The sequence below is a fragment of the Pituophis catenifer genome, unplaced genomic scaffold (assembly GCF_029215685.1).
Source record: "Pituophis catenifer annectens isolate HBS135680 unplaced genomic scaffold, rPitCat1.0.hap2 SCAF_1, whole genome shotgun sequence".
Classification (NCBI taxonomy): Eukaryota; Metazoa; Chordata; class Lepidosauria; order Squamata; family Colubridae; genus Pituophis; species Pituophis catenifer.
Genome location: NW_027256881.1, coordinates 186,655,231 through 186,682,784, shown reverse-complemented (window position 1 = coordinate 186,682,784; position 27,554 = coordinate 186,655,231). Strand labels below are relative to the sequence as shown.

General features: G+C 38.1%; 1 protein-coding gene across 1 annotated transcript; it reads left to right on the top strand.

Moving 5' to 3' along the window:
* The first annotated feature begins 12,853 nt into the window (after nt 1–12,853).
* MFSD6 (major facilitator superfamily domain containing 6) lies at nt 12,854–26,434 on the top strand. The gene is made up of 6 exons (XM_070956843.1): nt 12,854–14,406; nt 16,967–17,064; nt 19,670–19,831; nt 22,635–22,733; nt 23,922–24,199; nt 26,202–26,434. Exons 1-6 carry the CDS (start codon nt 12,854–12,856, stop codon nt 26,370–26,372), a joined length of 2,361 nt encoding a protein of 786 aa, XP_070812944.1. The 3' UTR covers nt 26,373–26,434.
* Nucleotides 26,435–27,554: the final 1,120 nt, after the last annotated feature.

Genomic DNA, 27,554 nt, shown 5'->3' with positions numbered 1-27,554 from the left:
TCTACCTATAATTGACAAACTACACTGATATGAAATTTACTGGCCCATTGTTGATCTTTCAATTGCTTATTTCTGTCTTCTAGTGCCACACAACCATTATTTAGCTACCAGAAGGCCTCTATTACTGTTATAGTGATGGATGAGTGACCGGAGGTCATAAAGCCCTCCAGTCTTCCCATTTGCAGTCAATTACAGCACAATCATGGCCTGTCTACAACTGTTTCCACATCCTCATGATATTGCTTCCTCGTGATGTTGCTTTTATCTTGGCCCCAGCCTAAGCAGGAGGCAGGTACAAGCATGCCTTAGTTGTATCTATTATTAAAATAACATTTTCCCTTTACTCAACAAAGGCCAGAGATAGCTTTGAGGTATATCAAATCTGTTAAGCCTTTTTACCCATGATCTTGGAGGTAAGTCAGGTTTAATCATGACAGGGAAAAAGAGGGAGTAGAGCTAGAGCAGGAATTTGCAATGAGGAAAGCAAATAGCATACCTGTATAGTGTTCTTCCAACTTAAGCTTAGATAGAATGCACTAACTCAGTTATGGCAAGGATCAGTTTGATGGTCTTGAATTGCTTATATTTGTTGTAATCTCTTTTGAGAAGATGACAACACTGTCCAAATACTGGGTAGCATTTTCATTTTTACTGAATAAATAAAGTAGTTGAGTTAAAAGAGAAACTTTTATTGCAGATAACCTGTTTGAGCAGAAATGAGGAACAAGAAAGCTTTAAAGCTAAACACCCCTCTAAACAATAATTTGATGTCAGCCTTATTCATGCTGTGATGGTGATGTACAACCTCAAATATTTGAGGATTGGATTGCAGCTTTCATTGTGTTTCATGGATGGTTTACTGGCTCCAGGATTTTGGACAGGCATCTTTTTTCAGCAGTATCCAGAAATATCAATCAACTCGTACAGCATGTATCTTATGAATGAGTTATGGCCCTTCATTTATCAAACTACTACTCTCACTGGATTAATTTTTTAAAAACTCAGCATTCACTGTTTCAATGTCCCAGTGTAATTTCCTTTAGCTTCTGGTCAAGCAGTGGGTATTCACCCTGGATTAAAGCAATGCTTCCCAAATGTCTTCTTTCAATACCCAAACATACTTGTCAGAAAGTCCTTTTTACTCAATGTAGGTAAAACACTTTAAATCTGGTTAAGTGTCCTTGTTGTGATAACTAACGACACATGAACTCATTACCTGAAGAAAAAACACCCAATTAATGCAAAGCACTACATTAAAGGGTAACAAACAAGGACCATCATTTTCCTTATTAAAAAAAAAAGAGGACCTAGGGATGTTACATAACCAGAATGCTTCTCTCTATCAGTATATGCTCACACTGAAATTTAAATATGGAGATGGCTTTAATTGTGCAGAATTGAGAGTGTTCTTTTAGCATTTGCTATTGCCATAGCCATAATAATGATTGGTTTCCCCAAAGTTAATAGCAATAGCACTTACTTATATACTTCTCCATAGTGCTTTACAGCTCTCTCTAAGTGGTTTATAATGTCAGCATATTGCCCCCAACAATCCGGATCTTCATTTTACCAACCTCGGAAGGCTGAGTCAACCTTGAGCTGGTCAGAATTGAACTGCTAGCAGTCAGCAGAATTGGTCTGCAATACTACATTCTAATGTCTGCACCACCATGGCTCTCTAATCCATAGACTTGAGAGAACCTGATAGTAGACAAACACAGAATGGTTCTTTTGTCACACTGAACCACAAATTAACCAACCACTGTGTATCTTAATGTACTGCATAGACCCAGCCTTGAATGCTAGTTTTTCTTTATGCAAATATAGAAAATTGGGTTAAGTTAACTGTAGCTAAAACATATTTGCAGAAAGAACCTCTAGGGTAATCCATTTGACTTTCTGATTTTATTGTGGTATAGATGAGAAAAAATAATAGTGACGTTTTCCCCCAGCCATATATTCAAGTTTCATGTTGAGTAGTATGTTGTTGAAAGCGATTGTCTGGCAACAGAGAAGTTACTCATATTTTATATAATTTACACAGATGAAATGCAGTCATTCTCTGCTCACAAGGGCCTTTTTTCACTTATCCTATAGCATGGATATAAATATAGGATCAGGGCTTCAGGATCTTTGTGTTAATTACAGTTTAAATGACATCAGTCCAGTGGTTCATCTTAATTGTAGTTGTTGAAACAAATTACCGTTCAGAATTATAGTTTGTTTTCCCAAACTATAAATCAGATTAACAAGAGACTGTTAGATTCTGGAGATGAGAGCAAGCGTTCTTAATATCAAAACAGAATGACAACTTCCAAATTGCCTACTGTGTGTCTAAGTCTTGATTGTTCTGTAATAAACAATAGTTGGGTCTGTCCACTGTGCATTAAGCTGGGATCTGTTTAACTATGCCAGTTGAATAAACTAAGCTCCACGGGGAAGATTCACCCAATGTGCTAAGATGCAGACATACGAGTTAGCACATTGTGTGAATGAGTCCATTGTTTTAATGTTATGGTTAAACAAGTTGAGAAAGAGATCAGCTAACTTACCTGTTCCATTCTTTTATTTACTGTCAAACCTTTAATTAAAAGTTATTGAGAGCAAGTATATGCAATTAACTGAATGTCTGTTCTAAAGGAAATGATGAGAAACTTGTAATAAGCTTTTTATAAAACTCCTGTTAACAAACATAGGATTTGAAAGGGTTGGTCAAAAATGGCAATTGAAATATGCATTTTGATGCACTTAATGTCTGCTCCAGGATGTAGTTTACAATTAAATAGGGCTGTGTGCACTTTAAGAAGATTTGGAAGAAATGGTTTGTACTTGACCCGAGCGCCAGCCAGCCGTTTCTGCTCTTCATTGAGGGACAAGACTGCTGTAATGAACAGAAGAAGTACTATGCTTCTGTGAGTTTCAAGTATTTCTTCAAGCCATTTTCCAAGTATGTTCAGTCACATTTATAAGTGTTCTTTATTATGAATAGTAGAAAGTGTTTCCCTTCTCTTTCCTAATACTGAAACTCAGGGTTGCATAGGAGCCTAGTTGGTTATTATATGATGGCAGCTTGTGCTCATCCTTACCTACCCAGTATGCCTGATGCCTTTTAGTGTAGCTTAATGTATCTAAAGGCTGCCATGCTTCTAAATTGTAATTCAGATTCTAGGGACAACTGCAGCTAGCTTTAAGATAATACATAATTTTCTTTTCTTAAAGTACAACCGTGAGAAGGAAACTGATCCATTCCCATTTTTAAAACAATTAGTGATCTGATTCATATATTATGCTAAATCAGGATTCTGAACATGATCTTTGACCAAGCTATAGAAGTCTGATTCATATGTAACATGAAATCACATTATACATTTGTCCATATATTACTGTTAGAAGAAACCAGGCCATGTGATGATTTATTACTCTAAACAATGCCATTGTAGATTTGAGTAACAAGAAGCTATGAACTTAAAGCAACCTGTATATCAACAAGGCAATTCAGTACTTTGAATTGGTTTTTATTTCTAGTTTATTTACTTAGAATAGAATAACAGAGTTGGAAGGGACTTTGGAGGTCTTCTAGTCCAACCCCCTGCCCAGGCAGGAAACCCTACATCACTTCAGACAAATGGTTATCCAACATCATCTTAAAAATTTCCAGTGTTGGAGCATTCACAACTTCTGCAGGCAAGTTGTTCCACTTATTAATTGTTCTAACTGTCAGGAAATTTCTCCTTAGTTCTAAGTTGCTTCTCTCCTTGATTAGTTTCCACCCATTGCTTCTTGTTCTATCCTCAGGTACTTTGGAGAATAGTTTGACTCCCTCTTCTTTGTGGCAACCCCTGAGATATTGGAACACTGCTATCATGTCTCCCCTAGTCCTTATTTCATTAAACTAGACATACCCAGTTCCTGCAACCGTTCTTCATATGTTTTAGCCTCCAGAGTCTTAGTCATCTTTGTTAATAATCATCTTATATTATTTTATAATATCTTCAATGGGACTATAACTTACAAATTTCAAATCTGCCATTAAGTCAAGCTAAGAGCAACATGGGTGTTGGTGTTGTAAGGTCTAGCTGTGTCCTAATGTAGAAGCTGGCATTTTTATCTTGATTTTTCTTTTTTATTTATTTTATTTTATTTTATTTTATTTTATTTCGAATTTATATACCGCACCTTCTCCCAAGGGACTCAGGGCAGTGTACAGCCAGATAAAAACATACAATACAAACATTAAAAAACAGTTAAAAGGATATATATTAATTTGGCCCCAATTTAAGATAACAAACCAATTAAAAATTAAAAATATGTTAAAAAATATGTTAAGCCAGCCTGGCTTGCTGAAAAAAGAAAGTTTTAAGGGCACGGCGGAAGGCACTGAGGTCTTGGATTCTCCTTATCTCTGGGGGCAGCTGATTCCAGAGGGTAGGTGCCCCCACAGAGAAGGCCCTCCCCCTGGGGGTCGCCAGCCTACATTGTTTGGCTGATGGCACCCCGAGGAGGCCCTCTCTGTGGGAGCGCACAGGTCGGTGGGAGGTCATCGGTAGCAGCAGACGGTCTCGAAGATAACTAGGTCCTATGCCATGGAGTGCTTCTTAGGGTGCTTCCTTAAAATGAAGATAGAGAATGTACTCCAGTGGGGAGTCTATAGAAATACCAGAGAATATCTGTAGCTCAGGCTTGAACTCTGGAGTTCTTGGTGCTCTTTGTGCTTGGTTATTTGAATGCAAACATTTCATTTGCATGCTTATCTAGAGTAACATCAGTATATTTGCATCTAGTTGGGTAATGAAATGATTGCAAGCAAATATCCAAGCTCAGAGAATACCAAGAACTCAGCATCTATATTAGTTGGCTCTTGTGCTGCGTGCTCCTATAGAGAACAATACAGTTTCAAATGAGAGTACAGAGATAAATGGATTAATAATCTGATTCAAGACAGTATAAGGCTAGCTTCTTATATTTGTTTATGTTTTGGCAAAATAAATTGTTTACCTTATTTTTTTTCTCTGCCCAGTATTTTGTCTCTCTCCCATAGCAATCCTCATATCTAAATAGTTGATATTTGATGTTTTCATTTGAATATCTTTTATTCCAGCTTGCAAATCAGTGTTTTAAATGGTCAACCTCACTTCCTCCACTGTATAACTTCAGTAATAGCTAATATGTAAAATAACATTTAAAACCTTACTGATCCCTGTGGTCTTGGTTTTAATTTTCTATTTAATTCTATTTTAATGTTTAAAATTATTTTTTTCTAGTTTTTTTTTTTAAAAATATCATTGTAAGCTGCCCACATTTGCTGTATTGGTGAGACAGGCAGCATAAAAATTTAATAAAGCAGTAAGGAGTAGTAACATGTTTGGACAAATGAAAATAAGTATAACCATACATAAATTTAAGATCTTAATAAACATGTAATGCTTAAGGAAGGAAATTGTTGTGGTGAATTCAGAAGACAGGACAGATTATGTAGGTTGTTTCAAGTTCTCTTTTAAAATATAAGGCTCAGTAAATTATATTCCAGCAGCTATGCTCATTTTAAAAAAGTAACATTTATTTTCGCAGCTGTGCAGCTGTGTGGATGCATGTTGAAAATTATTTTTGGAAAAATGTGGCTGACTGTTACCATAGTCAAAGGAAAATAAGCAAGATGATAACCCTTAGTTTCTTGTGTGCAGTTAAAGGTGAGAAAAGAACATACCAGTTCTCAGGCATAAATCACACTCATCATGTGTCTGAAGAGACTGGCTGAAGCTTCCAGGTCCCTTCAGACTATTTCAACCAGTGACAACCAAAACATCCTCTTTAGGAGACAATAACCCTGCCATCAACTTGAGGGTACACCCTGAAATCTCTTACATCATTGACAGAGGCAGATGGGGTGACCTGGTGAATTGTGACATAACAGTAGGACCACAGGGATGTCAAGTAGTTGATTGGCAAATTGCGAATTTCAGTCAGTGGGGGCCTGGAGGAGTCAGAGTTAAGGTAAATTTTCCCAAATCACTTAAAATGTGGATTGATGTATGTTGCTAGAAAGGTCTGCAAAATTGAGGTAATTAACAGGGTTTTTATAATGTAAACCATTTTTTTCCAGAGATTAAAAACAAAAACTGAATACTGTATTTTTCAGACGATAAGATGCTCCAAAGTATAAGATGCACCTAGCTTTTGGGAAGGAAAACAAGGGGGGGGAATCTGCCTCTGCCTCTGCCAGCAATTTTATCTCCTTGCAGCAAACATCCTGGTCAGCTTCAGCACAGCTTGATTTAGCAAAAGCCTATCCCCGCCGCCTGGAACGGGCCACAAACGGGATGCACGGAGGCCGAAAATGGGGTGCGGAGGCTGAAAATGGGGTTTGCGGAGGTGGCGATAGGTGGCAGCAGCAATGGGCAGCCACGGCGGCGATGGGCGGTGGTGATCCCTGCAGCCTGGAACAGCTGATAGGCAGTATTCTGGAGGCCGATCCAACCACCAATCAACTGCTTGTGCTAAATCAGGCTGTGCTGAATCTGACCAGACTGTTTGCTGTTTGCTGCAAGGGGGTAAATTGCTGGGAGGCAGAGGCCAAAGGGTGGGAGTGGGGTGGGGATGGGGCTTTCGTAACATTCACTGTATAAGATGCACAAACATTTCCACTCACTCTTTTGGGGGGGAGGGAAGTGCATCTTATACACCAAAAAATATGATATATATATTTCTAGGATACAGCTGCACTTGGAAAGAAAGCTCAGTGAGTTTAATAAGACTGCCAGTGACTGTAAACAACAACTCTTAAATAATATTTGGCATTTAAAAAAAAATTAATAATAAAAAAATTCAATTTGCAATGAATTTAGGCAAGACTGGATCACTGTACTGTACTAGGCAGCCTTTTTAAATGTTTACAGTTAATTATAATAATTTCTGTTGAGGAAACCAGCCAGCACGTGAGCTTCTTTGAACTCTTTTCATTGGAGTAAACAAGTCTGATTTCCTCACAAATCCTTGGAGTCACTCTCTGGCATCACTTGGTCTTTTAAAGCGAATAACTGCTATTGTGCATAGCAATGATGCTGGTCCCTTTCGTCTTTCAAGAGCAAATATATCCGCTTCTATGGCTAGTTTTCCCGTCCAGAAAACAGCTCCCATGAACTGCTAGCTTTATAGCACAACCTCTATGAATGGATGGATTTGAGTCAATTAATGTGTAGTTTCCTGGGTTCCAGGGCATGGTGGCAGCTCCAAAAAGCATATGGAGCTGAATCACCTGTTGGTACCACATGGAGTGTGTTGTTCATAAGTATGGGGAAAGTTTAGGAGATGTTGGCACCATGTGGTCTGTGTAGTTGCAGGAAAAGCACTTGCCATCATTTTTTCTGAACTTACAAACTAGCTAAGCTGCTGAGTACATACTGTAGTTAAAGCTATTTTTTTTTTGTCTATGGGGGGATTGATTGATGTTTGAATCAGTGGACTTGATGAAGGAAACATTCTTTGCCTGAGATGTCAGTGATGATGGGGAAACTTCACTAAGAAAAAAGTGTTTTGAACAAGAGCGAGCAAGAAAATGTACAGCTAAGAAACAAATAGGAATGCTGACAAACAGGCTTCTAATTGTCTTCAGTGGTGCATTGTGACAGTATGAGGCCTTAGGCACAATAAAAATGTAAGGGTCCCCAATAGTCATTAATTCCCTCTAATAATGTATCACAAATAATATCTAAACAATTTACAACAAATGATTATCTATCTACCTTTTAATTATAGATTTTGTTCTTAATAAATTGTTAATACCTTTACAAACAATAGAGTTTATATTAAAAGATATGTCTTCCATGATTACAAAAGATGCAAATCACAATAAATAATAGAGAAATACAATTACATCATTTCACAGGCATAGATAATTGATATTTTGTATGTATGTACATCATCATTGTTTTGTATTTAACCCCCCCCCTTTTTTTTTTTTTTGAACTCACAAAATGGTATGGTCTGATTTCATACGCAGGTGAGTTTTCTATTGGCCATCAGGCTGTTAAAAATTCAAATAATAACTGTGCAACATGGGGATGGGGAGAATCACCACATGTACCAAAAACCATGCTAGCCGAAGGCCCCAAAAGTTGCTCCTGGAAATCCCCACTGATTTGAAAAAGGATTCTTGAAAAGAGGGGGAATCAATTTTCTGAAAATGTAATTTTTGGGAAACAGATTTAAAAGGATGGCAAAAAACAACAGTTTGCTTTTTGGTAAGTGGATGTTTTATGACTGGTGGCCTGTCTAGAGAATGGGCATACATCTCAGGCCAGCTGTTTTTTGTTCTAAATGAATAAAGGGATGCTACCCATTATTCTGTATTTTTTTAAACTTTGAAGCCTGGTCAAAGGAATGATTGTACTCAAAGGGTTTCAGTATGTGCCTTTTCTGAAATATACCCCCCCTCCAGTGTATGTTTCCTCTTCATGAGCAAACAAACCACCTTGTGTATTTTTATCAATCTTCCCTCCAAATTTTACCCCTCCCAAGCCTTCATTTATCTAATCTTTCTGTTTAATAGTTTATTAGTGTCAATTGAAGACTTCCATGTGTATTTTTCACTGTACATTTAGTTGTTTATACTTAATCCTCACCAAAACTTTACTGAAGAAAAAAAGGTTTCCTCTTTTTTCTTTTCTTTTTTTGTTGAGAAAATACAGTTTAGTATCCAATCTTTTTGAATAGAACTGGAAAAACGGATTAAAAGTGTCAACATTTTAATTATCGCTGTAGCTATAACTAATAGGTGAGACAAAGTCTCTGCTTTAATACTAGTTTAAGTACTTATTCAGTTTCTCTCTGCAGAATCCTTTACTTGCATTAAACCAACGTTTCAGTTCACAGACAAATTTATGCAGCCTGTATTAATGCAGCTAAATAAATACAGGTTTTAAAAGGCAAATGTTACTTCCTTCTTCATTCTGTAGGAAAATCTGGGAAAACTACAGAAATACTAAAAATCCAAAGGGGAATCTAGGAGAGTTTTTCAAACCAACACATTTTATTAAAAGGCATAAGCTTATGAAGGCTACCTTAAACTAATATCTTCTTACAATTTGTTCAAAGAGAAATCATATACCCTCCTTTAGGTTGATCTGGACTTTTGGTAATTTCATGGACAGAGTTATGCTGATGTAAGAAGATTCCAGATTTGCAGAATTTCTCTTTTCTTGTTTTTTTGTTGTTGTTTCTTTCAATACAGTTACTCCTTGATTTATGACCACAATTGAGCCCAAAATCTCTGTTGTTAAGTAAGACATTTGTTAAGTGAATTTTGCTCCATTTTACAACATTTCTTGCCACAGTTGTTAAGTGATTCACTGCAGTTGATAAGTTAGTAACCTGGTTTTTAATGTGGCTTCCCCATTGTCTTTGCACGTCAGACGGTTGCAAAAGGTGATCCCATGACCCTGGGATGTGCAATGGTCGTAAGTATGAACCAGTTGCCAAGCATCTGGATTTTGATCACATGATCATGGGGATGTTGCAAAGTTTGTAAGTGTGAAAAATGGCCATAAGTCACTTTTTGCAGTGCTGTTGTAATGGTCACTAGGTGAATTGTTGTAAGTCAAGGACTACCTGTACTAATTTTTCACTTCCATTATGCAAGATGCCTTCCTGCTTTCACTAAAGCTCCCAACCAGTTAAGATGGTTTTAGTAGGGAAATGGAAAAGATGCCTATAGGGAACTGAAATAGAAGGGGTTTGGTAATAGTGATGAAACGCAGTAGCGAAGGAATATCCTTTGAAGTCAATAGTTGTGTCAGCCACCTGGCTCCCCTCTTTCATTCCCCATGGAGAAATCATGAACCGTACTGCCATGCAATGACAAACTAGAAAAGCGAGGCACCAAGGGGATAAAATGCATTCTTACTGGTTGAGCCAATTGCATCCCACAATTTGAAAAAGAAATAATAGAATTACTTCTAGGAAAGGGAGAGACTCCTGCGTGAACTGCCTCCTGAGATTCACATGGCTCTTGATGCAATCCATCTCTCCCTAATGGGAGCGCTAATGGTGAATGTCTTTCAGCCTATTCCTTTTCCTTCAGCTAAGTGATGGGGTTTATTTCAAGCCAATATCACATGGTTTAACAGCAAGTATTCTTCCTCTGAGGTCCATAATGGCACTAAAGTGTAAACTGGAGGTCTGTTCAAGCACCAAATGCTAAATGCTTTTCTGCTAAATGCCATCATTTTCTTTATCTCTGAGCAGCATCCATCATTAGTTGAAGTCAAGCTTATCTCTGTAGACAAGCATCTGAAAACGTGTCTTTCTTTTACACTTTCATCTTGCAGCAAATGTGGAAAGCTAGTCCCTTATCAACAATAATTAGGATGGATAAATAGAAAAATAAAAAGAACAAAAAGGATTTGAAAAAATAATAAAAAAGATCTGAAAAAAATAATGATCTGAAAAAATATTAAAAAGAATCTGAAAAAATGTGACCTGAAATAATGAATCCCCCCCCAAAAAAACAATTGATACCATGGCTCAGTTTTCTAATAGACTTTTTAGCTTAAATTATAATTTAAATGATTTATTTTCTACAGACCAGTTAGATGACCACTTAAGTTTTTCTGTGATCAAAAAGCCAAGGAAGTTTGTTGCGTAAGTACTGTAGCAGCTGATATAAACTCTGTTCTTTTACAGATGAATACATTAATCTTTACATAACCTTTTGTGGGTCATCATAATAACAGTCATCACCATACTTTGCATTATTGCTTTGTTTTCCAAAAGTAAGAGCTAGCAATACCTTAAAATATTTTTACAATGGATCAGACATCTTTATTGCAATATTCCTAATATGTTAAAAACAACTAATTACAGCAATAGTTAATTTACTTTTGTGACTGGTGTAAGTATTAAAATTGTTTCTGGCTGAAATATGCTTTGTTTGTGGTGGTAATAAGGCAAACACTTTAAAAACATCAGCCCAACATTTTGACACAGATAATTGATCACTGCAGTCTTATGAATTATTTAAAAAGGACTCCAGAATTCTTTAGATAATATGACCATGTTATCTAAGAGTTGTACATGCTGTGGTCCAAGATAAATTGCAGAGTGCACCAGAGTGAGGAAGATGTTCTAGCGCCTAAAATATAAGTGTAACCTAAAAAGGAATTTGTGTGTGCCTCACTCACCATAGCATAGTGTAATATATCATACAATTTATCACTCCTAGTAAATTATGGATGATAACCTCAACTGCATTCTCCCTCCCAAGCACTAAATAAAGAGTCCTCCAGCCTATTATATAACTGCAAGGTAAAATGTCTGCTGAAATAATTATTTGTATCCTTCCAAATGGTTATATGGGAACTGCTAAAATAGTCTCAGTTACATCAGTTTATAATTTATGTTTGATGAATTAGCCAATCTGTGCACTGTTCTCTTCAACATCACCACAAATCTGACGTCAGGAATGATTATGTTCTAAAATTAGCAGGGGAACATTAAGAAACAACAAAGATCAGTTTCATTGAGAAATAGCTTACATGGTAATTTAAGAATATGAATTAACTTGCTTTTTTTCACAAAGCCTTATGGATTAATACAACTATTTTTGGAATGTCAAATTGTTTGAACTGGTTTTGTGATAATATATATATTTCTGTGTGTGTCTGTGTGTATGCTTTGCAATAAATCCTTTTACTGAGCCAAGAAAAGGGATGCTCTTTTTGTCTATTCTAAAGCATCATTCATTCACAAAGTGACCAAAAGTTTTTGAATAAGAATGAATTTATGAAAGGTTCCTTGATTCTGGGTCAGGGGTCTGGCTTTTCACTTCCTATCAAATGAGTAGTTGACTTGAGATATGATTCAGCTTATTTCCAATGTTCCTGATCATTTTTAAATAATTTGCTTTGTGAACATTCCTATTTCCACATCCGATTCTCTTCCTCCTTTAAACCTATGCCTGCATATAATTCTTTCTGTTTTGATTAAGATGGAATAAGGTACTGGTGGTATAGCAGACAAATAAAAATTGATGTTTTATGAAGCTAAGCTAAATGCTATTAAGAGATTGTATGTTTTTACATATTGCAAGGGTCTCTTATTAGAAGACAATGGTAGCCAATTCTAAGATGCTGATTATTTAGTGCTACTATTTGGCTTCAAGAAGCAATTGGATGAATGAGTTCATGTTCAGTGCTTATCTTTGCAATTACCCCCATTCTTTCTGTTTTCCATAGTCTCGTTGGCATTTGCCTGCCCCCCTTCCCCCCCCATATTTCCTCAGACTGCTACCTATGTATAGACTAGTGCCCCTTTCAGCTGGCCAATAGGAAATGTAAAAAGTAATGCTCCAACTGGTGCTTTTGCTTCTGCATGCCAGTCACTATATGTGGAAGGTGGGGGGGTGGGGGTGGGGGGGAGAATAATCAACAGAAACAATAGAAAAGGGAAGAATAGCTAGACTTAAGGAGACTAAACTGGAGAAATTCCAGCAATGAGGCAAGGAGGGAATTCCTAATGATCTACCCTACATTTTTTTGAAGGAAACTCTACATTAATTTCTTCACAATATTTCCTCTGGAGGATCAGCTATGTAAGCTGGAAGTCAACTGGCTCAGCTAAGAAGACTTCCAGATATCACATAAAATCATGAAGATCTAGGAGTGATATTGATCTCAGATTAATTCAGATCTTATATATCTAGCCATAGTGAGAAGTGAAATATTTTATTTTTTGGAATGACAGCATTCTTCCCCCCGAATATTAAGTACTGTCCTATTAACTGCTGATTTTTCTGTGTCTGCAGGCTCCTTGAACTGAAGACTGGAGAATCACATGTATATCTCATGTTTACAGTGAAATCATGGCAACCAATGATAAAGTAGCTATCTTAACTGATGATGAAGAAGAGCAGAAGAGAAAATATGTGCTTGCTGATCCTTTCAGTGGGATTCCCAAGGAGCAAGACCTCCAAACCCAAAGTGATACTCCTTCAACCGAGACCACTACTATTCCAGACGAAGAGCTTGATTGGCTTGAAAGACACTGCGTGAAAGTGAATAATGATCTCTTGATCTCAAAAGTTTTTTATTTTTTCTTTTATGCTGCTTATGGTTCCTTGTACCCATTGCTTCCTGTATACTACAAACAACTAGGCATGACCCCCAGCCAGAGCGGACTTCTAGTAGGGATTAGATACTTCATTGAATTTTGCAGCGCTCCGTTTTGGGGAGTGGTAGCAGATCGCTTTAAAAAGGGGAAAGTTGTTCTTCTCTTCTCCCTATTATGCTGGGTGCTGTTTAACTTGGGAATTGGATTTGTTAAACCAGCAACCTTAAGGTGTACACTAAAGAAACCTATCTCCGTTCCCCCTACCAATGCCAGTCATTTTACAGCAGCATCCCCGCAAAATATCTCCATTTCTTCTGTCATGCCCACTCTGGCAAGTACGATAACAAAAGGTCAAGGGAAAAGAGATTTGCTGACTTACAACTTGCCAACTCTGAGCTCAGCTTTGTCCACAAATTCTAAAACTACCTTTTCTCCAACTATTCAAAATGGAGCTAGGAAGCGTGCTTTAAAAGAAGAAGAGGGCACAACTGTTGCCAGCACTACAAAAGCTATTGTTACTGCGGGTCTGTTGGGAAACACCAGCCACACAACGGCATCACCTACAGTCGCCACAAAACCAGCCCTTCCTGCCCATTTTGCTCTTGTATATGATCATCAGGAGGTTGAAGCAATCTTCTTGCTCATCCTCCTTGTTGTGATTGTGGGAGAGTTTTTCAGTGCCTCTTCAGTCACTATAGTAGACACCGTGACTCTGCAGTATCTTGGCAAACACCGGGACCGTTATGGGCTACAACGAATGTGGGGATCTCTGGGCTGGGGACTGGCCATGCTGTCGGTGGGCATTGGCATTGACTCTACCCATATTGATGTGCTCATTGAAGGCCAAGGCTGTAAGTCTCCAGACTACAAGAACTACAGGATCGTTTTCATAGTCTTTGGAGTCTTGATGACGCTCTCTTTGATTGTGGCCACCCAGTTCAGGTTCCGGTACAATCACTACAAGCAAGAGGAAACCCAAAGCACAGAGCCAGAGGATTCCCACTTGGACCGAAACTCCTCCACAGATTCCTCCCATGACACTCAGAGTGATACAAGCCAGTCCCAGACTTTTAATTTTTGGGACTTGATTAAGCTGCTCTGCAGTATCCAGTATGGCTCAGTGCTGTTTGTGGCATGGTTTATGGGTTTTGGTTATGGCTTTGTGTTCACCTTCCTTTATTGGCACCTCCAAGATCTGAATGGCACCACCACGCTCTTTGGAGTTTGCTCTGTTTTAAGTCACATCTCTGAACTGACGGCGTATTTCTTCAGCCACAAGCTGATTGAGCTGATTGGTCACATCAGGTAAGCCAAAGCTATAAGCATGCTAGAACAGCAATAGGCAATACTATGTGGGGAACCCAGATGCTTCTTTTTGTAATTTGCATGTTCTTATATATTAGGATACATAAACTTTCTGCTTGATGTCGTACACTGAACAAGTACAGAACAAAGAACTATATTTTCGGGTACTACTCATGTAAGCTAAACAATTATTTTTTACAATGTCATGAATCTGCAAAATTAGCCATTCCATGGTCGACCAGATTCTAGGTCAGCACCCTTGGATGTTCCATTTCTTCTCCTGATCATGCTGATCCAGCCATGCAGAGAGCGATCTAGTAGTTTTCTAGAGGTTAAAACCCTGAACTGAACACAGTCGATGGTGTTCCAGTTGGAATAGGCTTCTTTCAGGGGCTGGATCAGGTCCAATGCCACAAACTGCTTCAAATCAAAATTGAACTCTTTCTTTTTTCATTTTTTCCCTATCCTAATAACATTTGGTCTTGGTAAGTGTTAATGATAACTGTAAGAATGTACGTATGTTTGAAAGTACTTTAAGAAAATATCTGACAATAGAGAGTCCTACGAAAACCGCTCGCCCGCCTTTTCCACGGCCCGGTTGCAAACATCTCATGGCCCACAGTTTGGGGACCCTAGCTGTAGGAGACAACCTGTGGTGTTCTGTTGTTCTGTCTTTGTGATCTGTCTTTTATTAGGTGCTTCCTGGAAATTGAATTTTGTCTGTTGATTTGATTGTTGATCTTGTTGGGTAGATAGTCTCCTAAATGCATGGTTTAAAGTAGGAGTTTGCTTAATGACTTGTGTGGTTGCTTAACTGCAACTGAGAGAACCAAGATTGTGATCATTAAGTGAAGCTATCAGGTAGCATCTTGTTTAACAGCCCCCTCACTCAATGACCAAGATTCTAGACACAATTGTGGTTATAAGTGGAAGACTCCCTACTGTATATCCAGTTTCGGCAAAGTAAATATTTATAATTATGAACATATTTCAGATTTCAGACATTCAAAAAGACATTAAATATACCAGTGAATCCATATGGGCTCTGTTAATATTGAAATATATTTGTTTCCAATATTATGCATTTAAAAAGACAGCTTATTCTGATAAAGGCATGACATATTTACAATAAATATCCTCTTTTTTGCCAGTTACTTTTTTTAATTATTACTATTTACTTTGTATAGTTTTACATCAAGTATAAGCCAGGAAATATTTTTGGTAATTAGTTGAATATTCTTACCATTGTATTTATACCTGGCACTTGAGACTCAATAAAATACAACATATGATTTATATTTATTCTTTTTTTTTTAAAAAAAAAGAACCCCGCTGGTTTCTCTGCAGTAGTACTCAGAATGAACAACAGGAAAGCTATCTTAACAATTCAATGCCAGTAGATATTTAAAGCGATCAGCGTATATATAAATACATCTAATAACATACTAATATATTATGAAAAATAATAAACATAATAAAATGCTTTAAAAGAAATGTGCAACTGCTACTGTGCATAACATTTTCACTGCAAATACAGGTAATTCTCAACTTACGACCACAATTGAAGCCAAAACTTATGTTGAGACATTTGTTAAGTGAATTTTGCCCCATTTTACAACTTTTCTCGTCGCATTTGTTAACTGAATCAATGGAGTTGTTAAATTAGTCACATGGTTGTTAAGTGAATCTGGCTTCCCCATTGACTTTGCTGGTCAGAATGTCGCAAAAGGGGATCACATGACCCCAGGACTCTGCAACCGTCATAAATATGAGTCAGTTGTCAAGCCTTTGAATGTAAATCACATGACCATGGGAATGCTGCAACAGTCATGAGTGTGAAAAACAATCTTACGTCATTGTGTTCAGTGCTCCTGTAACTTTGAACGGTCACTAAATGAATTGTAAATTGAGGATTACTGGTAGATTGAACGGTAAGTGGGATTCTGCAGTGAAATGTTGCAATGTCATTTTTCACTCTATGTCATTCCTTGCTCTGCCACCCTACTTGTCCATTTTCCCCATCAACAAACAATACTCTTCAGTATCTGCTGTGTGTGTGTGTGTGTGTGTGTGTGTGTGTGTGTATGAGCGTACACACACATACCCCTTTGACTCACTTTTTGTTTCCTGGTGACTGAACTACATTCTTCAGTTTCTTGACAAAATTTCAAAACAATTGGCTCTTTCCTAGAGCTGAGAGAAAGTGACTGAATGTCTCCCAGCTGGCTTTGTGCCTAAGGCAAGCCTAGAACTCATGGTCTCCTAGTTTCTAGCCTGGACTCTTAACCACCACACCAGCTGGTTCTATTTGTTGAGTAGAGTGGGCAAAATGTGTCAAGTTTAAATAGTTTGGCCGCTACTATCGCTGCGCACTTTCCCTCTGCATTTTAAGAGGGTTTGTGAACAACTTGATGTCCAGTCCTGGATAATTTTTTTTGAAATCTTCATGGTTTGTGAAGCTGGAGTAGATCAGGTTGAAAGCAATACAGATAAGTTATTGGTAAGAATACTAAAACACATCAGAAGTAATCAGCGATCTCTCCTCTCATTTGCTTTGCAGAGTCCTGTATATCGGTCTTGCCTGCAATACAGCTCGTTATATTTACATCTCCTATCTAGAAAATGCTTGGACTGTTCTGCCTATGGAAGTCCTTCAAGGTAAGAAAACAGGGTGCTTCTGTGTTTGAATGCTTCGATTCAGGTTCCTGCTTGTAATGCCTGCTGAGCCATAACTAAGCATACAGTAAATCCTCCTGGGCTTCAGCTTTCGTCGGGAATTAATCCAAAGGGATCCATCTCTTTTTGTGCAATTCTATTATGGCAGGTGGCGAAAAAAAGGCGAATGACAGGAAGTGGTTTCTACAGTTGGCGGACATAATATTCTGCCATGTGATCTAAGCCAACAACATGCCCTTTCACCAAACAAGGGACTCCTGATGAAACTTGCAGCAGATAAGGCTTAGTTGCTAGCAGGGCTGTACCTAGAAGGCATTAATTTCTTAAGCCTGTTAATATCCTATTACCTGTAATTGAAAGGAAAATATTGTTTTTTTTAAAAAAAAAAACCAACTACAGATTCAGGCAGAACCAGTTTTGTTCTGTTTTGGTTAATATCAGTCATTTTCTGTGACTGAGGTGAAAGTTAAAGGCCAAGTAGCTGATAATGGATTTGGGGAGGGAAGAGGACATTCTGAGATCCAGACTTGTTGAGATGTATCCTGCGCCCTATGAATTAATGCATCTGATTAGAAGGGAGGCAGTGCAAGTCCAAGAGAAGCTTCCAAGTCCAAGAGAAAAATGTTGCAAATTGAGGAACAATCAGGTCCACCAACCCCCCCCCCCCCCCAAAAAAATTAAAGATTAGCCCATCCAATAGAAGATTAGAATAGCTGTGCTCATAAGGTATTTTCATCCATTAAACTTAAACTAACTTTAGTTTTTTCCCTCACCCAGGTTAACATTCTTCCCTCACTTCGGTTAACATTCTAACTATGAATAGAATATTTTTATTTATTTGCTATTAGATTTATATTCTGACTTGTACTACTCAAGGCATCTTATATAATGTTCCCACCTCCTATTTTTCCCCACAGCAGTGACCCTTTAAGGTGGATTGGTGTGATAGACCACAAAGGGGAAATGGTGTGGTGGACTACAACAAATGGTAGTTTACCAGGAAGGAGGAAGCACATTCCAGGGTGGGTGAGACAAGGGACAACACAACCCAGAGCTGGATTACAGAAGGAGGAAGAGATTTAGAATAGCCACTCCCTAGAAACTCCCAGGGTATATCAGTTAGTGTTAGAGTAGTATAGGTTTGGTCTGACAAGATTCTACCTGGTATGAGCAAATAAAGAACTGAACTTTTGCCTTGATTGTTCTATGTTGTTCTTGGGCTGGGCCTGATAAGAGTGAGAGTGACTGGTCCCAAATCACACCTTTTGTAGTTAAAGGAAGACTAGAACTGAAGTCTCTCAGCTTCTATTCTAGCACCTTAACAGTTACATAAAACTGGTTCTCCAATATTCATAACATTATTTGTAGTACTATGTAATATTTTAGTACTAGCAAATATATGACTGAAAGAATGAAGACTGCAGTAACCCTAGATATTCAGCAATATTGGTTGAAATTTGAGCTTGTTACTTTTTGAAATTTGTTTTTTGCTATCTTCTAACTTAGAAATAATTCATTTTGTTTTTACAAAAAAAAAAAAGAAAACCTTCTAGATTAGTTACGAGATGTATTTAACTAAAAGTTATATTAAGTACTCTATTAAAAGTATGGAAACTTTATTTAATTTAAATGTGACACTATACAGGCAAGTTAATTGATCAGCTAAATTTATTTTCATGATTTTTTTTAAGTAAAATATATTTTGCTGAGTTTGTACATCTGAGTTTGTACAATAATTTAAAGATTATTAGTCTTCTAGCATATTGATAAAACATAATACAGGTAGTCCTCAACTTATGACCACAATTGAGTCCAACATTTCTGTTGCTAAATGAGACATTTGTTAGGGGAATTTTGCCAAATCTTATGACATTTGTTACCATAGTTGTTAAGTGAATCACTACAACTGTTAATAACGTGGTTGCTAAGTGAATCTTGCTTCCCTGTTGACTTTGCTTGTCAGAAGGTTGCCAAAAATGATCACATGACCTCGGGACATAAATATGACTCAGTTGCCAAGCATTCAGATTTTGATCACATGACCATGGGGATGCTGCAATGGTCGTAAGTGTGAAAAACGGTCATAAATTGCATTTTCAGTGCCTTTGTAACTTCAAACGGTCACTAAATGAATTGTTGTAAGTCAAGGATTGCCTGTAAACTTTTTAAGATATATTTCATGCCCCACTGTTCACATGTGGGCAACCTGAGGACAATGTGATGCTCAAGTAGCATTCCTACTTTGCTTACTTACTCTGCATTCAGATGATGAGTTATCACTGGCTTTTGGAAGACCTACATTGTTTCTTTGGTTGCGAGTGGAAGTATGCTGGGAAATAAAGAAAGTCTTTATAATTTCCCCAGATATGATGCTGATGAAGGAAGTGACAGGTGCTAGATGTATGAATGTGTCCTGGCACTCTTTACCACCAGCCTCATTCAGTTTTATAGCTCTTGAAGAGTACACAGGGCTCAAAGTGCAGCCGCACCCTAAAATGGCTACGCACTCTTGCCATGATCAGTATTTGTGTTTAACTCCAACAATCATCTTTAGAATACATTGTGTTTATGTTTATGTTTTTTGTAGGTGTAACCCATGCAGCCATCTGGGCAGCTTGCATTTCCTATCTAAGCGCTGCAGTGCCTCCGGAACTGAGGACGTCAGCCCAAGGGATCTTGCAGGGTCTTCACCTTGGCCTGGGCAGAGGATGCGGAGCAATGATCGGTGGAGTGTTGGTCAATTATTTTGGTAAGGGAAACCTGGGCTTTCGACTGTTTGAAGAGAGCCTTTTCCTCAACCGTTGTGGAAATGGAAGAACTGTGGTAGCAGTCAGAAGTAGCAGACAGAAGTGCTAATTTGGCTTTCCTCAACCAGATGCTGTCTTGAGGTCTATGACAATTCGCCACGGCCAACTCCATGGCCAACTCACTGCAGGACAACTTGCCATGGCCATCTCGCCACAGGACAACTCATTGCTGGACAAGAGTTGCACTAATACCAAAGAAGTGGTGGAATAGAATCATTAAAGAAAAGATGCAAAAGGATGGATAGAATGAAATGTGAATGGCAAAAATTAAAATATTTTTAATCTATTTTAAATAATTAAACAGAATTGTTAAATAGACCCGTGGTGAGTTGGCCATGGCAAGTTTTCCTATTCCCGTCGTCTTGGGCTGTAACTCTCACTGTTGCAGGCAACCATAGTCAATTTGAGTGCTTTTCTTTGTTTGGCTGTCATATATATGTGTGCACACAAAATGCACAGAAAGAGAAAAGTCACACTGGGGAGAATGCAGCCTATATCAAATCAGCAAATACTGGTATCAATAACTCAACTTTCTCTGCTGTGGTTCAAGAAGCACATCTACAAGTCCTCTGAACTTCATCTCATAGTGACTTTGCTCACCATCTTCTAGGAAATATTCCACATGGCATTCCACTTTCTTCTTATTCTCAACCCAAAGCCAACTAAGTGTGAGATTTTCAATTCAGTGCGGAAGTAGAGATTTTCATTTTCTTTCAGCACAAACCCTGCTATTTGCATGATGGATGGTGCTCTTGCAATGACTATGGTGATTTAGTAGCTGGGTAGACTGGCTGCTTTGGGATGCAGCCTCCTCTCCAGTAATTATTGCCATTATTAGATTTGTACATGGCCCAAAGTTGCTCTATGAGAAAGATGGGCGGTTTCTAAATGTGATATATATATATATACACCGTGTTTCCCTGAAAATAAGACCCTGTCTTATATTTTTTTGAACCGTGAAATAAGTGCTTGGCCTTATTGTCATGTGCTCAAAAGCCCGATTGAGTTTATTATCACGGGATGTCTTATTTTGGGGGAAACAGGGTATATATATATGTATGTATGTATGTATGTGTCTGTCTGTCTGTCTGTCTGTCTGTCTATCTATCTATCTATCTATCTATCTATCTATCTATCTATCTATCTATCTATCTTTTTATGTCACTCGAGAGAGAGAAATAAGAAAGAGATTGTCCTGATAAACACATAGAGAGATTTGCAAACTGTACTAGGAAGTTTTCAAGCAGATAAATTTGGTGGCACAGGAAAGGTGCATGCAGGCTGTACTTCTGATCCAATACTGTACTCGGAAGTTATCCACATGGCTAGAAACGCCAAAGTCCAGAGCTCTCTTTGGGTTCTTTTTATCTAGTTTTAAGATTTGGGTGGAGAATAGATGATGGTTTAGGTCACATTTATGCAGAAATACTGAAAATTCAAAAGGTGTCACAAATGTTTAAGCACCGCTATAACTGTCAGATGCCTTTGCCGATTTGCAACAAATCACCCAGCTCTACTTTCTACCCACTTCTGAATTATTCAAGCTTGCAGATTCAGAAATCATGAAGCGAAACTATAGTCTCTTTTCTTCAGAGTTTGCAGCAGAAAATATGGGGTCTTGTTTGAAGGAAATGGGAAAATCTTCCAAGTGTAATATCCAATGAGTACCAAACTTTTAGTATTAAAATGATTTTTTAAAATACAGACTTCTCCTGGGAACACTTCTTTTCACACTTCCAATTCCAGTTATATCGAAATAGACAAGTGTGCACATTTCTAATGAAACCTGAGACCCCTAATGAGTCCTTAATGAACAATAACTATTAAAAAGCCTCTTGTATTGTAGCATAAATAAAACCTATAATAATCACCTTGGGTAATTTCCTTAATGTGTACCGTAAGGTCATAGCTGTTCAGCAATTGTTAATGAAAAGTATTCATAAATGAAGATAGCTTCCTCTGCTTTTTTTTTTTTAAACGGCATCCATTTTTGCCTATTCAACTAAAATACAGTTCTACTTGTCTCTTTGATCTCAGCGTTCATGGCCCAAGCCATCTTCTGTCTTTTGAGGGAGAATAAACAAAATGGTGCAGTGATCCACTACTTGGTGCAGCTGCTTCCTTGAAGGATGAATCCTCTCGTATGCTTTTGCCAGGGAGAAAGTCTCGTTTAAATGAGGATAGAGTTTTGTTTGTTTGTTTGTTGTTGTGCCACTGAGTCAATTTTGACTCCTGGCAATTGCCCATTATTCTTGGCAAGGTTTTTCAGAATTGATTTCCCATTCCTCCTTCCCTGGGCTGAGAGAGAGTGACCTGGCCAAGGTCACTTGCTGGCTTTGTGCCTATAGCTAGTACTGTGGTAATAGTCTCCTGATTTCTAGCCTGGCGTTTTAACCATACACCAAATGGGTTCATTTCTTTACTAAAGCACGAGTAGGGCATGCTTTAGTAAATATATGTCTACCTTGTCAATTGCTGCCATTCAACTGAATAGCAATAACGCTTAGACTTATATACCGCTTCATAGTGCTTTACAGCCCTCTCTAAACAGTTTACAGAGTCAGCATTTTGCCTCCAACAATTTGGGTCCTCATTTTACCCACCTCGGAATAATGGAAGGCTGAGTCAACTTTGAGCCAGAAAGAATCGAACTGCTGGCTGTTGACAGAATTAGCCTGCAATACTGCATTCTAACCACTGCGCCACCAAAATCAGACCTTATTCTGTGTGCTTTTTCCTCTACAGGAGCAGCCTCAACCTTCAGAGGGATAGGAATGGCTTTTCTTGTCATCCTCTTGCTTTTTGCTTTGATTCAATGGATGGCAGTTCATGATGAGAAAGAAGGTAAAATGCTTATTCCTTAGGTATACAACCTTACTTACCTAACCGGTTTTTCTCCTTTGGGTTATTTTTAGTTTGCATTATCCTGCAGTCCTTTTTGCTTTTTTTTTTTTTTTTATTTGCTGTCTCTAATCAATTAGCCGGAGTGATGACTTTTTATGACTTTGGATTGGATTCATTCTTAGTTCATGTGACATATTGTGTTGTTTACCATGTAGCTTTGTCTACTGCAGCCCTACTAGATCTGAACTCCCAACAATTCAAATAGCTTCTAATGGCAGCAAGCCTAAGCAAAATAGGTTAATATTTGTTGCCATCTAGTGGGCATTGGTAGTTTTGCAGTCCTGTTACACTATGCCTATACAGTAGATTGGGGATGTCGGATTGAAGCAAGAGTAAACCTGGTTTGTGTTCTTGATATAATACAGATTGATTTAAAAGTAATGGAAGGACATGGGACAAGGATACCAGGAAAAAAGTGGTAAAATCCAATGTCTATAAAAAATGGTTTCTACTAATAAAACAATTTCTCCCAGTCCTCATCCCATAAATTTGTAATTTTCAACTTGCAGATCCATCTGGAGGTTGTCTCTGGAGTTTTTCTGACTGTATAGAAGGATGTAGAATGGGAAGAAATGTAGAATGACTCACATACAAGCTAAAAAGCTTGCTAAAAATAAGCTTGCCTCTTATTACTCTACCTCTTTGTATAATAACTCAAGTCTGTTTTAAAAATTGGTTTTGTAAATGCTATGATACATTTCTCTGAACTGCATCTTAGAAGAATTAGATGACCTAAAGTTACATGACTTGAAAACTTGGCTCCATTTGGCTGTCCCTGTACTATTTTCTTTGAAAATAAGATTGGAAGTTAAATATTATTGATAATTGTTTTATACATTGCTTGGTTTTTCTTCTTGCAAACAAAAAGAGCTATATCGCAATAAATTGAGAAAAGATTTCTTACTTCTGTTGTATTATATTGGGTGTGAAGTATTTTTCCCCAGTACAGTAGCTAGCAGTCAGTAAGTGCTAACTTCATAATTGAGGAAATGGAGCTTGCTATCAAAATCTAGCAATGGATTCGTATTTCAGCTAGAGAGAAGCTAGGATCAGAATGCTGGTTGCACTTAACTCTTAGATGGTGAGTTCTCTTGAAGTGAACATCCTGTCTGTTGTTTGAAATTTTAGAAAAGACCATGCTGGCCGAAAGGATCCCAGTGCCTTCAAGTCCGGTGCCCATTGCCACGATTGATCTGGTACAACAGACTGAAGATATCATGCCTCGCCCGTTGCCCAAGCTTCCTGCCAAAAAGACTAAGTACCAAGAAGAGCAGGAAGATGTACACAAGCCTGCTTGGGGTGTCAGTTCTTCACCCTGGGTTACTTTAGCTTATGCTCTTTATCAGATAAAAGAGATGGTCCAGCTCTCCAAAACCAATCAGGCACTTGAAAACCAGCCTTTGCAGGTAACCAGGGCTTGGGTGCATGAAAGGTATTTCCAGGCAAAAAGTTGTACACACCTGATACTCAAGGCTTTCCGATTCTAAAACAGAAGCTCCAAAACTACAGTATTAGTACATAACATTCTTCACATATTAAATATTTGTTCTATTAAAACAATAACAGGGGTTACAAAAAGGTAACATAGATTTTGCTTGTATAATGCAGTTAGACACAGGAGAGTCTCTATGCCAGGGGTGTCAAACTCACGTCATGGCGTCGTCACGTGATGTATCATTACTTTTTTCCCCTTCGCTAAACCAGGTGTGGGCATGGCCCACAAGTGATGCATCTGGTCCATGGGCCGCAAATTTGACAGCTCTGCTCTATGCCTTGCATTGGATTGATTCAGTATTGTCATTTCATAGGAAGAAAAAACTTTAGGGTTCATTTGTCGTTTAACTTAGGATTTGGAAAAGGATTCAGAGTATGGTTGGAGAGAAGGAGCAGCTAGCAAACTAGAGGATCTCTGGGCCTGTATGACAGGCACAAAATCCAGTGGGATATTTTAAATGGAGAGATGTAATCTTACAATACATATGTAGTCAAATCTTCTCAGACTGCAGAATCTATTAGGTTTTTTTTTTTTTTTAATCCTAGAACTCTTGAGCAAAGCTGAACTTTTTCACTGGGTGCCAAAGAAAGTCAACACCTCTTAAAAACATCAAGGGAAAAAAGGCTGTTGACATTACTGTTTTTGCATAGTCAATCCACTATTGTCTCAGACAAGTGGTGGGTTGCCCCCGGTTCATACCGATTCTATAGAACCAGTAGTAAAACTGGCAGGAGGCCCCGCCCACTGACCCTGACATAATGAAAATGCTTCTGCGCTTGCGCAGAAGAGTGTGTGCATGAGCGAAGCGAGCACGCGCACGCGGCCCCGTTGCGAACAGGTAGTAAAGGTAAGTAGAACCCATCCCTGTCTCAGACCTACAGAGGTACTCTGTAGTATCTCATTCCATGCTTTGGCTTCGTTGTGCAAGAGAAACAGTTCGTCAGCACCCAATCTGGCAAAGCGATCTGAACACACGAGGTTGCTTTCTTATATCAGTTGGTTCGTGAACAGGATAGAAAATTTATCTTGTTACCGTGTTTCCCTGAAAATAAGACCCTATCTTATATTTTTTTTGAACCCTGAAATATGTGCTTGGACTTATTGCCAAGTGCTCAAAAGCCCGATTGGGCTTATTATCGGGATGTCTTATTTTGGGGAAAACAGGGTATTTAGTATTTTTATTTGTTTAGCTGGAGAAGAATGTTTTACAACACATTCTTAGGTTTATTTATTTTATTTTATTTCTATACCGCCCTTCTCCTGGGGGACTCAGGGCGGTGTACAGCCAAGATAAAACATAGCATATAAAATTTAAAAACATTTTAAAAGACAATTAAATAATTTTGGCCCGAATTTAAAACAACCCAATTAAAACCAAATTCGATTAAAAAAAAACAACAACAAAAAACTGTTAGCAATGTCTTTCTTGTAGCTATCCCTTTTGTGATTATTAGGAAAGATAATTTACTTGTCTGCTAAAATATTCATAGTTTCGTTCCCAAAATAGCACAGTGCTGACATTCCAATAGAAAGTACTGCATAGAAAGTCTATGCGGAAAATATGTCCAAGTGCATAGAGAAGCATGAAATGTGTTAAGCTATGAGGAATGTTCTTTCTTACCTACACAGAATTATTGTTTGTCTTAAAATACACTAAGTCTTTTTTCTACATGCTTCTTGGGGAAAAGCAGTTAGGAAAATATAGGACAGGTAAGTTTATCTGATCTGTTACCTGTGTATGATGGCTTTTGCTCTTGCCTGAATGCTTGTGCGCTGTGCTGTGTATATGATTTTGTGATCCTTGTTAAGAGGAAGCTACCTTGGCTTACCAGGAATGACAGTTTCTGTGTATTTTCTAAACAAATCCACATAGCCAGATGTTAACTTGTGGTTTTTCTCTTCTTTTTCTGTAGAATGCCAGCAGTAATCATGATTCCATACCAGATAGTCCTCTGGATCAAAGACCTGATGGTTCAGTGGAAGAACCTTCGGTACCTACAGCTACCCTTGAAAATCACCCCAGTTTGGACTGCCCTGTTCCTTCGGAAAACAGAGCTCAGTCTCCCGAGAGGAGGCATGAATAGGACTTTTCTTGAATCCAGCTCGCGGCACTGAATACTGCTCTTGGCAATCAGAAAAAGACTGACGTGGGAGTTTGAGACCTCACTTCTCTTCCTCTTGGCAATAGTAACCTGATACAGCCAAAGCTTTTAAAATATTTAATGCCTTTTCTGTGACAAAACCTGAGGCCTGTTGCAGGAACAATTTGGAAGGCTAAGCAAAAGCGCCAGGTTAATAACTAGCAAAGGAGCACGCTATTTCATCTGAAGTTGTTTTTTCCCTACCTGAATGGAAGTGTTGTAAACAAACACATCTGATTGTCTTCATAATTTTCTGGATTGTAATTAATTTTCACAGACAAAACCCCCCGCCATTCAGTTCCATTTCTTCTTGCTTAATGCACTTGAACATTTTAATTCAATATTAGGGAAAGGGAAGACAAGAACTCATAGCAGTTTTTCTTAGACAGTGATTATTTATTATGAGGTGCAGGCTTCCCTAGAGCAGTTCTGTAACCTCTGAAACTTCAGAGAAAATACAATAGTTAAATACGGAAATGAAGGAGGGAGCCACATAGAATTCTGTCTTTTGTAAAGACTTCTCAGAGATGCTGAAGAACTTTTGGCTGGTAAAGTTCTACATGAAACATCTGCTGAAGCCTTCCTAACCAGACAAGCAGCATTTATGTTGCTATGGCCAGGCCAGAGCGCATTAGCATTTTAGAAAGAACCAGAACCAGAAAATGTGATTGTCCATAACCCTGCAAAAACAGGATATGGGTTGAGATGTGTGGTGTTGTGTTTGAAGACCTGAACTGTGATGGTACGATACTTTTGGAAAATACTAATGATTTTATATGGGATGAATTTGCCCTAATCACCGAAGAGGGATTGTCCTACAGAAGCAGTCTATGTGGATTCTTTTTCGCCTCTCTGGTGTATGTGATAGGGAAATATGACTCCTTCACCTCAGTCAGATCTGAGAAGTTCCTACTTGTGTAACACAATAACAACGAAGGGTCTAGCTTTATTAGATTTTTGGGAGTGGAGATGCTGATACCACTTCCCTAACAGAGGCCTGCAGTATGTTCTGAAAACCGGTAATGAGAGGATGTTCAGCAGCAGGCATATATATCAGTTGCTTCTTGAGAAGTTTTCTTAGCCAGGCCGATATAGTTTTATTTTACGATAGAATATGTTTATTTA